Below are 13,603 nucleotides of genomic sequence, written 5' to 3' on the forward strand. Positions count from 1 at the left end.
CTCCTAGAATGAAAAATTTGTCTGAGTGTGTCACTAGAAAGCGTGTAGCACTTGCCTGTTGATGTTTTTTCACGGAACTCTTCAAGTTTCATCAGAGTTGCTGATGTCAGTTGCTCTAAGCTTACATCTTTTGGAGGCCTGAAGAAATCCACTAAGTTATTTACTGTCATCTGTTAAAATAAAGGAAAAATAAATCATGGCAAGTTTACTATTAAGATTTTCCAAGATTTATACCTTATTCCAATATTTACTTACTGCATCATACACTATTTCCAGTGGCTGTGATTCTATTCTAAGCTTCTGATCCGCTTTCTCATCCAGAGGATTAGTCTCAAACATTATGCTTAAAAGTGAGGTACTCTCATCCGAATAGGCCGTTCGAGAAGATAGGAGACAGGGCGTACACTTTTCTCGGGACATGCCTGTAACTTCAAGTGAGGTAATTTTTGATTCAAATCTGTAAAGAAAGGTAGACAGACTGTTTAGATGTAATATCCATCTGGCTAGGCACAATTAGGTAGTAAGAGTATAGGAAATGAGCTTGAAAAAAACCCAATACAATACATCTCTACCCAAACTTCAACACAAATAGTTGAAGGAGTAAACACACATCTGTGCGTTAACTGTTTCCCATTTCATTATCTTTTTTGTCTGTTAGCCTTGACTAAACAAGAAACGAGGTCCAAGTTATTCCCTTCATACACTTTTCATGAGGACAGGTGTCAGGGCAGGAAGGAGACAGGCAAAATGGGAATTCTGCAGTATGAGCTCAAGAATTACATGGTATAATTGATACTAGAAAACAGATATACATCAGAAACGAAAGAGTTCTAGTGCAGAGAAATAGAAGAAACAAAGATAAATAGTCTCATTACTCTCAAGAAGTATATTTTAGATCTTGGATTTTTTATTTTTTCAATACCTTGTCCACCCCTTTAATAGCTCTCAGTTGAAGATGTTTATCTCCAAACACTCAAAGAAAAATGTTTCGCTGTAAAAATGTAATATTTTCTTCCTTTTTCTTAGTATAATAACTTTATTTGGGCCATTTAGATGCACAAGAGTACAAACAGAAAAGCCACATGCAAAACTTATAAAAAAAGATCAATAGTATCTTAATATTATACATACATTATACTAATATGCCTCAAAGTAGAGGGCACAAGATTTAAAACAGGAAGGCTACTTTCCCCCAGAATATTTAAGTCATTACATTTGAAATGAAATTAAAATATTTCAGTAGATACGTTTCATCTGCCAGTGTAAGAACACAAAACAAAGCAAAAATCATCAGTTACAGCCTTCTTCTAAAATCTAATCTGAAAGTGAATTGAGAATTCAAGAACTTTTCAGTAATGTTAAATGCCCACACACAAGCATTTGCAAGATCACCCTGCTCAGATTAAGTTTCAAAAGGAGTAACAGTTGCTTTTAAAAGCAAGTAACAAGTTGGCACCTGGATTGTTTGCACATAACAAACTGAAAAAACAGGAGTAAATCCATATTGGCACAAAAACCTCTGAAGATGCAGAGAACTCTATCATGGAAACAGTATCCATGATTCATCCATCAATTGTAAAATTATTCCACTCCCAAATTGCACAAGAAATTACAGTGAAAAATGGAGCTTAAATACTGTAACAGTCTAAAAATGCTTATTAGCCATCATCAGCATTTCATGAGGAACAAGTACAGTTTGACAGAAAGCTCACCTTACTGCTTGTGCACCTGGTCGTTGGGTAAATACTGTACTCAAGCCAGTTAATGCAAATTCTACCAGCTCAGGAGTTTGCCTGTTTTCTCTTATGGATACAGACATGCTTAGTAACTTCACAGAGAACTTCATGGCTTCATACTATATATGCCAAAAAACAATATAGGATTACAAAATACATTAATACACATTTCGATAGAGTTTATGAAGAGATGAAAGCTACAAATAACAGTTCAAAACTATTTTTCTCATGCTATGAATAGTCTGTATCATAGCTGGTGTAAAAGTCATTCCCAAACAGCTACTAGGAAGAGATAGGGCTAGACTAACAAGTAGACTTACAAAAGTATGTCTGATGTCTCTACACAACATTTTGTGATAAACACTCTCTGATGTAGAGCCAAAAACCAGTCAATTGTATTGTCCTTGGTATCCCACATTAAGATGACATCAGACTATTTCTGAAAGGTTCAAAATGTTGCTATTCCCCATTACAGTCCTTGAATCACCTCTTTCCTTATATAATCATTTATTCTACCTCTTCTACTATCACTCATACTTTAGATTCCAGTGTATTTTCTTATCCCTTATTAAGATCCCTTAGCACATTCTGTGAAGAAGCTTCTGAATATTTAAAGGTGATCTATAAAGCACTTCAATATTTAAAGAAGAATACACTACATACATGATTTTATGCTATCTAGGGCAAGCAAAATTTAACTGTGAAGTATTTCAGAATATCCAAAGTAAGCTATGCAAGTAGTATCCTGAAACTGCATCTAATGATGCTGTCTTCTGCATAAAGCCAGCATGCAGCAACTTAATTAAAAAGCATCAGAAGAGTATTCAAATGTAGAGACAGAGCTTCAAGTAATTTGAAAAGTGATTTCCTACGTTTAGGTTTTTATTAGTAGATAAAACTACCAACTGTTTGGCATCATAGTCAATCATGACTTACTGATTTTGGAAGAGTTGGATCCACAGCTGTTTCACTATATCCAATTGCTGCATAAAGTTTAGCCTTTTCTTCCTGTGTCATCAGTTCTTCAAGACCTGTCACATTTCAAGAGGTTAGTTAAACTCAATACAGGTATCTAAAAAATGCAAATACTGTTATGCACTTTACAGGCCTTGGTAGCTCTACAATGTACAGTAGATACTGTCAACATTGTCCTGAATTAGTAAAAGCAAATATACTGAGGTTTAAAGCCAAGTCTTGAGTATCCTAAAGCATGCTTTAAAATACTTTTATTCTGTTCTATTTACTAAGTTGCTAACAACAGAAGTAACCTTTCTGATTTACTTTCCATGTTCCATAACCATTACTAGGAGCCCTACACTTCAGTAAATCAAAGTCTAATACGTTGCATGAAATAGACAAATTTTAAAATGAATGGAAGTAAAACAATTTTCATTCCATTAAGTTCTACTGTTTTCTAGCACTTTCTTCAAATACCCATACACATACATTGTGCATGCAAATACAAAAACTGTGGCAGAAGAAATCACATACTGAAGACAGTTCAGAAAGAATTATTGAAGGAATTGTACGATACCTCTGTTACATGCAACTAAGAACTTCATGAGCAAAAAAAGGCTAAGAGAAAATGTAAAAGGTAATAATTTGATAATAAAAACAAAGTTCTATTCCACTGCTAGGGATCTATTATTCTAATAAATCATTTCTAACAACAGAAAAAATACAAATAAATTATCATACTTGAACCCTTGATTTCTTGCTTTTTTTCATCCTTTTTTTCACCTGACCAGTTCCATATCCAACTAAACCAGCCACCAGAATTTTCATCAGCTTGTTTTACTCCTGGTCTGTAGATTTTTAATCCAGCCTTAGTTGCCTTAAATTTAAAAAATACTCAGGTAAGTAATTTTCTTCATGCTTTTTTCTTCATTTTCTTAAAGAAAATATAGACCCAAGACATCTCTAACACATCAAAACATCATTAGACAACAATTAAAAAGGCAACATGTTATTCCTTAGTTTTCCTTCTAGTAACTTTTTCAAGTATACACTGTAATATCAGACCAATCCTACTTTGCATAATAACAAACACCTTTAAGAATGAAAAGGGTATGTAAAAGGTCAATTAATTTTTTTTACATAGCAGATTTTCTCTCTAGCTTTCACCATAAAAAAATCCACAACATTATACAGTGCTTTACATTACAATAATGGCATTATAAACAATCATTTAAAATACATACATAAGCAATTAAATAGCCAGCACAGGCCAAAATTTAAATCAGCCCTATATTTTTCATTTCAAGATAGATGTGCAAAGTAATTAAAAAAAATTACTCTTGTAATACAGCATTTACTCTAAGAAAAATAGAAAACTATTCCTGGATCTGATACATACAGGTATAACAGTAAGGAAGATCTCCATTCTCCCATATTCAATATTGCCATAACTAGGGGATGCCCTGTCTGATACCAGCAATGATTCTAATACTGGTCCTCACAGAAAGTGCAAACTACATCCACTAAAAGTTTGGCATGGGAATGGCAAACAACTATCAAGTGATCTAAGAGACAGAGGGGTTCTCAGAACTGTACTGGACCACATAAACTTACTTTCTTCATGACTAATACGATCCAAAAAGATACAAACAGTTGCAGATAAGCCCTAAATTTAGAGGTACTCTAGTGAAAGCAATACCTAAAGTGAGTGAGACAGGGATCTCTTCTCAGCATTCAAAACCCCAAGATCTGTGCAACACAATTAGGGAAAACAGCCGACTATAAATCAGAACTATGTAGGGACCTGTCACATCTATACACCTATAGGCCAGTAGAAAGTAGGACTCACCACAAAAACACAGAGGCTTCTCAATTGATACTACTGATTCACCTCAGAGAGATGATGCAGAATGTCAGTTAAACATCAAGTCTCAAAAAGTTTGAACAAAGTCCTCAAAAGTCCTCTTTGTAAAGGTCACCAAGTTATCAAGTAGATGTTACAGAGTGAACAGTCCAAGGAAAAACTGAAAAGAGCCTTAGGCTGTTGAACCTGTGAAATTACAGGTTTCTGGGACATCAAGGGGTTGGTATTGAAGGACAACTGCGACAGTGAAAAAGAAATAATGTTTAAAGCTGTGATGCTCCACATAAGCAGGCAGCAGCAGGCACTGGAGTCCAGGGTAAGTAAGACTACAGGCAGAAGCCAGGGGAACTGTATTTCTGCAAAGATGAAGAAAAAAATCTGTGCAGTATGGGAACTACACAGATTTGTTGAAGAACTCCTCTTGGATGTTCCCCATTGTCCATTTACAATGGTTTAGTAATGAATGCAGTCGCAGATTGTGGCAAGTTTAATCAGCAAGGTAAACTATTTTGACTAACTGAGAGAACTATCTGAAAGGAGGGTGTAGCCAGGTGGGGGTCAGTCTCTTCTCCCCAGTAACAAGTGATGAACATGCGGAAAGAGCCTCAAGTTGTGCCAGGGGAGATTCAGAACATGCGGAAAGAGCCTTAAGTTGTGCCAGGGGAGATTCAGATTGGATATTATGAAAAATTTTTTCACTGAAAGGGTTCCCAAGGACAGGAACAGGAACAGATGGCTGAGTCACCATCTCTGGAGGTATTTGAAAGACACGCAGATGTGGTGCTTAGGCACATGGTTTACTGGTGGACTTGGCAGTGCGTGGTTAACAGTTGAAGGTCTTTTCCAACCTAAATGATTCCATGATTCTATCCTATATTCTTACTTAGGTGAATCACCTACAAAGTTTTCCCTAGACTGAAAGCATAAAATATCTCAAGCTACCTGATACAGAGACTTGATGCTTGGCTCACTAAAGCAAGCACTGGTGTGCTAGTGTCTGGTACTTAGCACACTAGTGCTAAGAACAAAAAGTGGCTTGAGGTTTGCAATATAAAGTTCTTGCTACAAAGTTGCCAGAAAATCAGATAGCATTGTGATCACGAATATGATTTCTGGTGAGCTTGATTTCAAGATCTAGGTGAAAATAAGCCCTTGAAATTCAACTTTTAGATATGGTTTTAAAAAACAGAAAAGCTTCATAAACAGCAGGATCATTTATCCGGCTTTACTCAACACATATCTAAAGGGTGCTCCTTGAAATACTTAGCAGACTCAAGGCAACCTGTCAGGATACCTAGCTAATAGTAGATTTTCCTCTTTTAAGTACTTCGAATCCTTTTTCAGAGGTACGACCTGATAATAGTAACACAGATGGGTGCTGACAGATAGGTGAAGACAGAACACAGTAGAATCACCATGACCTGATTTTCAAAACTTTCAAATATATTTAGATAATCAGCTAGCAGATCTTTTAAGATGCTCTTTAACGCTTCTCAAATGCAATCCTTAAAGCCCAAACAACTGAAAATTCATTCACTTGCAATCTACTTCTAAGCATTACAGAAACCTATCTTAAATCTCAGGATTTGAAGGTAGTCAGGAATGCGATATGACATAACCTTTCGTAAGCAGCATAGTCACACTGGGGAAAAGAAGAATAAAACTAGATAGGAAATACTTCAGGATTTCCCTCACCTTGCAAAAAGTTTGAGGAGAGAGATAAACCAAAAGAAACTATAAAGTATAGGATAAAAATATTCCAAAATCAAATGAGAACTACAAGAAGAGAAAAAAACCCTCCTTGTGAAAAGCAGTCCAATTCAGCCAAACAACTGAAGGAGAGGGTCATGAATATGTCTTCTGTAAAAGTCTGGATAATGATGACACCAGAAGGAAAAATCACATGTACAGATTCGTCTTCAGAGTTTTGGGTTAGAAGCGCAATATCTATTACTGCAGCAATTGCATTCACACCATATTTAATATACTCCACACCCTTCAAAAAAAAATCAAATTGCTTTCAAGCACTGCCATAAACAGTCACTGAAATTCGTGAAGTTTAACTATTATTACTTTCAGATTGAAAACTTCATAGTCTACTTACTTTTAGTTACCTTGATTATTAATGTAGAAAGATTTCAGAAAATTTATAAAGATTTCACTTCAGTGTCCTAGAATGATACTCAGCCACTACTGAAAACTAGGCAGTATGTTAACCTAGGAAAACTGAGGCTAACAAATTAAGTGTAACTACCCAAGTCACATTATCTTGCCTAATTGTGATAATCTACTTAAATGTTTTCTGCATTTGTGGTATTCTGAATAGTAACACTGCAAAGAGTCAACACACAACAGATGTTCAGTCTACATAATAAGGTATCATGAAGGAAAGGAATAAACTAGTAGTCTACTGTTGGGGGATGGAGGGACCACGGAGCTTTGGATATAATTGCTTCCAACTTGACCTCTGTCACATTTTGACCATATTTTCCACAGCAGATCTTCCTCATCACATGTGGAAATTTATCCCAGATCAGTCACTCTGAAGAAGTAGTATATGGAGTTACTTAATTTTTGCATAATTACAAGCTGAAAGTAACTATGCCTTATAGTAGAAACCATGAAATATTAGGAAAATTGAAAGACTGTATGATACACAACTCAATTACTAGATCTAAAATCCATCTGCTGGAAATCTCCAAAACCTCATGTTTCAGTTACTCTTGGATAATTTAAATTATGGAATTTTACCTCAACTTCTGCTTGTTGCCTTGCTAGAGTGATGTTAAAAATATCCAAGGCCTTTTCTAATTCCTGGAAAAGAGGTGAGAAATTATTTTTTGACAACTTCCTTTTGTTACATGTCACAGCTCAGTTTTACAGTGAACAATTCAATTTATGCAACCTAAGTTATTTTGCTCAATCTGAAAACTTAAACCTGGAAAAGAAAAGCACATCACTTCAAGTTTTTCTTTCCTGAAGTTTCTAATTTAAAAAATTACCTCCTATGTTTGTTAATACCACTAACAGAAAAAGGTAGTGATGTAGGTACAAGTATGGCCACTGAAAATTTTGTTTTAAATTAGAACTGACTTAAAAATATGTAAACATTTAACTCTAAATAAATATCAAGATGAACACTATTAAATCCTTCAACAGAAAATTACTAACCTCCAACAATTTCAAGATTTCTTCATCAGGTTTTCTTGATGTTATCTTTGTTTTATACATCTCTTTATAGTTTTTCACTTGCTTCCTGTGGTGTCGAATATGTTCCCATGACCACATTTGGAGCTTAGGTTGAACATTTACTTCAAGGACGCCATAAATAACATACTGCCACCTGAAAGCAAAGACAAATGAAGTATAGCTTACATTTCTTTGAGTATACAGAAAAGACTTCCAAAGCTTTGCAGACTATTAATGAATACAACTCCAAGCTGTGAAGAGTGGAATCTCATGTCTAATATTGCACTTCTGATCAGTGGAGGAACTTAAGGATTTTACAGGTTACTCTTTTCTAAAATTAAAAGGTAACTGTGTATGAAAAATACTCATAAATCTATGCATGTATGTGTGAAAATAATAAAAATATATTTGTAAGGAATCTTCTAAAATCAAATTTTTGTCATCTAGGTTGAAAAAGTTGGCCTATTTTTACATTTATTTTCTTGTAATAGTACCTAACATATAATGGGGGGGCATTCATTAAAATAGTGTTAACGGTATAAAATACTGTAAGATGCAAGTTCCTGATAACAGCCTTTAAGATAGCAACCATAGGCTTTCAAGTATTGTGTCCTCAGCTTTGGTTTGAGGTCCTCATCAATTTTTTATAGTACTAGCTTAAGAAAAACAAGTGAAAACAAAAGTGAAGACTTCCTTTCGAAGACTTCATTTCAGAAGGAAATTACTTCTAACCCCCTTAAGTAAGAAAAAACTCCTTGGTAATAATTTCAAATTAATAACTAACAAATTATTTTCTAAGTCTGAGACTGCATACCATGTCTTGGCGTTGTTGTGCAATGGAACATCAGGTCTGTATTTTCTGTATGGCAGATTTCGAGTCATCATATCAATAGACTCAAGAAGCTCCATAACACTGAAGTACTAAGCAAACAAATTCAAACTGAGAGTTATTATCTTTATGAGAACAACATGTATCAAGATTCCCTTTCAAGAGCAAATCAGTTACAAAGAAAAACAAGACTAAGAAGTTAATAGATTCTGTATGTCCACTGTAAAATTTCAGACTGCTTTTCTTATTCTCACAAACTAACTTCTTTACCACACTACATAAAACTTCAGAAAAATAGTTTATACCTGTGGCTTGTTGAATTCAACAGTTATATTCTGTAAGTTTACATCTAAATCCATTTTTGGTGATGAAAAGTCAACATCAGATCGAGGATTCATAAGCAGTTTGGCTCTAGCTGAAATTGGGCGGAATACTAAAAAATACAAGTTGAGATAAAAAGTGCAATTAAATTATTTAAAACCATCATAAATTATACATATCTTAAATTATGCCAGATTATTAATTATAAAATGCCAGACTACAAAACATGAAGGAGTCCAAAATAACTTAAAATATAATACAATTTATGCTCATTTTTCAGTCTCACTCTGGCAACATTTGTGAAACAAATGTTTACAAAACATTACCACAAATTTTTCTGTATGCAGTATTACGTGAAGATGTTTCAATTACTAGTTTATATTTGTAAAAAACCTAATTTTTTTGGCTATGATATATTTATAGTACAAGACAGTTTCAAACATAGCATTTATTTCACTATATATAACTCATATTCTGTAAGAATTATTTTTTTTGTGTACTAATGATTTTCTGTTTGATAAATTATACTCACAATAGTGGATAAAACCAAACATTCCATATTTCTAAATCCAAGCCTAAATAAGCATGGAAAAAAATCAATATGGATCCTACACAAAATAAGACATCACAATATTAAAGTATTCAGAGCAGAATTGTTTTATCAGTTCCACATTTTGGCAATATCAGCCATTCAAAGCCATGTTTATTTCAATATTTTCATCTGTTTCAGCAATTGATCCAACAATAAGAATTTGCATATTACTTGCATTTGTGTAAATCATATTTTTATCAAACAGAATTCTTTGTTTTCAAAGAATAGAGATAATGTTCTTTGTTTCAAAGAACAGAGATAATGATAGGCTATCTACATAACAAATATTCCAAATTCCCTGAAAGGTTCATACAATTCAAAGATGCATTTTTGCAAGATGAAACCATATTTACACCAATTTACCTTTGCTTTTTTTAAATCCTGGATTATCCTACTTTTATCTAAACACTGTGTGTGGTAGCATTTCTACTAATTTTCTTTCTGTATTTTGCTCCCTAAACTTCATTTTTTATGCTTCTTATAGGTAAGTATTATGTTTGATTTACATCAAGTGACAGAATCAGACTCAGTGATCATTATCTTTCTATAAAAGTCTCAAACTAAAGAGTTGTTCTAAAAGAGGTAGAATTGCCATTCACCACAGTTTCAAACTTGTGTGATTACCATATTCACCTCTCATGAAAAAAGATACTTCGCATAAAGCAGGTGACCTCAAAAACATACTCAAACCAATCTGATTCACAAAACTTACATGGTATACATATTATTGCTAAACTTCTTAAGCAAAGGAATTAATCAATGGAAGGGTTTTGTATGACATTCCACTTGAATAATACATAACTCAAGACTCATTTTTATCAAGGCCTTTTTAAGGCTACAGATGTGGTACAGTATTCACTGTCAGAAAGACTGTTACCCTTACAGGACTAAACTGAACTCTTTACTAAGATTTTTGAGTAACAGCCAAAGTAGCAACCTCTGAATTAGGCACCTGTATCACAAATAAAATACCACTTACCAAAATCATAACCTTCTGGAATCACACTGTGGCTGGAAACTCCCTGTTTTAAGTTAACCTACACACACAATGGAGTTAAAAATAAGTTGCATTTTTATTTCCAGATAAAGTTTTAAAATATAAAGTGTTAGCAATTTATTACAGGTCTCAGATAATCCTTCCAACACACCATAAAGTTCAAAATATGTATATCTATGTTTTAAACAGAATGTCTAATTTCAGTTAACAAAAATCTCTGAATAGTAGTAAGATGACCGTAAATTGTGTAAATTTTGTAACTGGCAAAAGACTTTCTCTTTTCAAACTTCCTTAGATAGGTGTTATACTTCCATCACATAAAAGCCTTAGCATGTACTATCCTAAAAATGCTTCTACTTACAAACAATACTGACAAATGGAAGCAGAACTAAATGTGAAGCATGTCCTGTGTTTCCCAGATTCAACCAGAATACCAGATACACTATCTCATGCTTTACTTACCAATGATTCATCAAAACCACCATGGTAAAACATCTCTGATTGCACATTCCAGTAAGCGAAAAGGTTATCCAGTCGTACAAGCTGAAAATACAACAGGACATATGTATTAACACTTACAAATTCTTGATTAGTAATTTGGATTTCACAAAGTCTGGATGAATAAAAATATTCAGAACGTTACTTTTATTTTAGAGCCTATACAGTTACATGTTTTCTTGGTCTTACATTCTGTGGAAGAAACTCCAATGCAGCTAGTTGTATAAACATTTCTTTCTCTAGCATACAGTTTATACTATACCTTGTAGAACAACTTGGCAGTTTCATCATGTAAACATGGATTCCAATTCTTATCTGAGGTCTGAAATGCAAATTATACAAAGTTACTCCAATATCTATAATTCACCAACATCTTATCATAACTGAAACAAACCATCATCATAATTAAACCCCATGGAAAATAATGGGACACCATCTTCTGATTTAAGGTGATTCATCTATTATTTTAAGTGTAAACTTTGTAAGGCTACTGACAAAAAATAAATATGTGCATGTGCAGGCTGCACACAAGAATCAAAGATACGATAAAATTCTGTTTTCAGTACTTCAAACTGTTTTCCTTTACACCAATATCATTTTTAGGCATGCTCTTTGGACAGAGCTAAACAAGGGACTGAATGCCTTTATAATTCTTGAAGTAATTAATTTTAGCTTGAGCCCAAAGAAAACCCTTAAATGTGCTAGGAACAAGCATTCACGAGACAACCATCGTTTACTTAGACACATTTTCTTTAAGATTATCAGTTACTCAGCAAAAACTACTGAATCAGAGCAACTCAGGACAATTAGCATACTGCTTCCACTACATAATCTTCCAGAAAAAAAAATTTATACGGTCTGTGATGACTATTCTTAGCATTTCAAAGTGGAGCTTGCAGTTTGAAAATTGAGCTCCAGTTTGAAAAAAAGATGTCATACTTTTTTTTTTTCTTTTTTTCCCCTGCTCCCTGTTATCAAGAATTAACTTCCTTTCTTGAAGTTCAAGGCAGTTTCAGTAAAATATTCAGAGATTCCAAATAGCCCAAATCCAACAAAGTGGATTGGCAACCACAAAGTGCAGCAGGCAGAAGAATTTCCTCCTGAACATCTATTGTAATGATAGCACTTTATCTTTAATGGCACCCCTTCCACAATATTTATGTTGAATTTAATAAGCCAAGTAGTTACCATTGTGCATTGCTGATGATTATAGGTATACTTTCATTAGACAGCATGTTACCAGAACGCATAACACACAAAAATGTAACTTAATCTACTGGTATATATCAACATGCTTTTTAGATAAACAATGAAAAATAAAATTACCTGCAAACTTAGATTCTGAAGTGAAATCCCAAATGACAAAGGGTTATTCCGATTTGTGATCTAATGGAGCGGGGGGAAAATACAAAAAAAGGATTATTTCATAGTCTATAAGATACAGTTGACTAACAATTTAAGTATCTTTACGTTTTGTTATGAGCTTTTTATCAGTTTTTCTTTTTCTTTTTCTTTTTTTTTAGACTATGAAAATGCCACAGCTTTACTAGGATTCTCTCAACATGGAAAACAACTAGGAGAAAAGAAATCAGACAGGTTCCTAATTTCATGTTAGACTGCACAACCCTTTATGCTAAGATATACAAAAGTACTTACATCATCTTCATAGCGAATATGGATGTTGGAAATTTTCAGCTGAAGATTTTTGATGACCTGAGTAACTAGTTTTTCTACAAAAGTGTCTTGTGTCTCCTCTTTTACTTTATCTAAAAGAAAATAATTTGATATTTTATTTACATTATTTTTAGAACTAGACAAAACAATAACATAATAAAGTTTGCATGATAAATGTCTGATTTTCTATTCCATTGTACTCTAGTTGTATAAAAACATGTTTGCTCAGCATAATCTGAAATATTTATATCCTCAGACTAAAAGGTTTCACAGCTTTATTACTTGCTGCATGAAGAACCAGGTAGTTCAAAAGTATGACTTGCACCCACCAATATTCAAGGTGGCCAATAAAAATTTCCTAAAAGTACCAAAAGTCAAATTTAAAGAGCAGACTTATCAAAAACCAAAATAAACAGAACGTTTAAAAGGTTGTAATTGTAACAATTTTTGCTACTGGAAACAAAGTTAAATTTTTTCTTATGAAAGAAGAGGAAACAAAATGTCAGGCAACATCTGACACAAATAAGCAGTATTCCAAAAGCTCTTCTTAGACCTTGTCAAGACCTGAACCCTTTTATTTTCAGGATCCCAGTTCTGCAGTAACAATGGCAGTTACAGCTAAACTGTAACTAACAACTTTTTAAGTATCCAAACAGGAATCTAGAAGACTTGGACAAAGTCTGCATCTTTCTGGATTAAAATAAAGAAAGAAATAGCATCACTTTCTTAACTTTTCCCACTCTTACCTTGGTTAGCTATCTTCTGCTTTGCTTCCTCTATCCTTTGCAATTCCCTTTGTCTTGCTTCCAAGAACTGCCTGGCTTCTTTTTCAGCATCATATTTTATGCCTAAATGCACAATGTAAAAAAGTATAATACCAAAAAAACCTAACACATTTTCTTTCTGTTTCTTTCTGTTTCAAAAGCAGTAATTTTTACATTTTCAT

At 33.7% G+C, this 13,603-nt stretch overlaps 1 protein-coding gene across 3 annotated transcripts in view; it reads right to left on the reverse strand.

Moving 5' to 3' along the window:
• Positions 1 to 13,603, reverse strand: part of VPS13A (vacuolar protein sorting 13 homolog A) — a 93,263-nt gene that overhangs the window by 67,488 nt on the left and 12,172 nt on the right. For all 3 annotated transcript variants that reach the window (XM_039388796.1, XM_039388795.1, XM_039388794.1), the window contains exons 5-19: positions 13,404 to 13,505; positions 12,640 to 12,749; positions 12,310 to 12,369; positions 11,246 to 11,305; positions 10,948 to 11,028; positions 10,468 to 10,525; positions 8,881 to 9,008; positions 8,561 to 8,667; positions 7,729 to 7,900; positions 7,309 to 7,371; positions 3,435 to 3,570; positions 2,673 to 2,767; positions 1,713 to 1,855; positions 256 to 457; positions 56 to 170 (exon numbers count right to left, since the gene is read on the reverse strand). In XM_039388796.1, the coding sequence (XP_039244730.1) occupies positions 56 to 170; positions 256 to 457; positions 1,713 to 1,855; positions 2,673 to 2,767; positions 3,435 to 3,570; positions 7,309 to 7,371; positions 7,729 to 7,900; positions 8,561 to 8,667; positions 8,881 to 9,008; positions 10,468 to 10,525; positions 10,948 to 11,028; positions 11,246 to 11,305; positions 12,310 to 12,369; positions 12,640 to 12,749; positions 13,404 to 13,505 (1,632 nt within the window). The remainder of the gene's footprint in view (positions 1 to 55; positions 171 to 255; positions 458 to 1,712; positions 1,856 to 2,672; positions 2,768 to 3,434; positions 3,571 to 7,308; positions 7,372 to 7,728; positions 7,901 to 8,560; positions 8,668 to 8,880; positions 9,009 to 10,467; positions 10,526 to 10,947; positions 11,029 to 11,245; positions 11,306 to 12,309; positions 12,370 to 12,639; positions 12,750 to 13,403; positions 13,506 to 13,603) is intronic.

Source organism: Pipra filicauda, unplaced genomic scaffold, assembly GCF_003945595.2.
Source record: "Pipra filicauda isolate LSUMZ 115617 unplaced genomic scaffold, ASM394559v2 scaffold68_size4259465_pilon, whole genome shotgun sequence".
NCBI lineage: Eukaryota > Metazoa > Chordata > Aves > Passeriformes > Pipridae > Pipra > Pipra filicauda.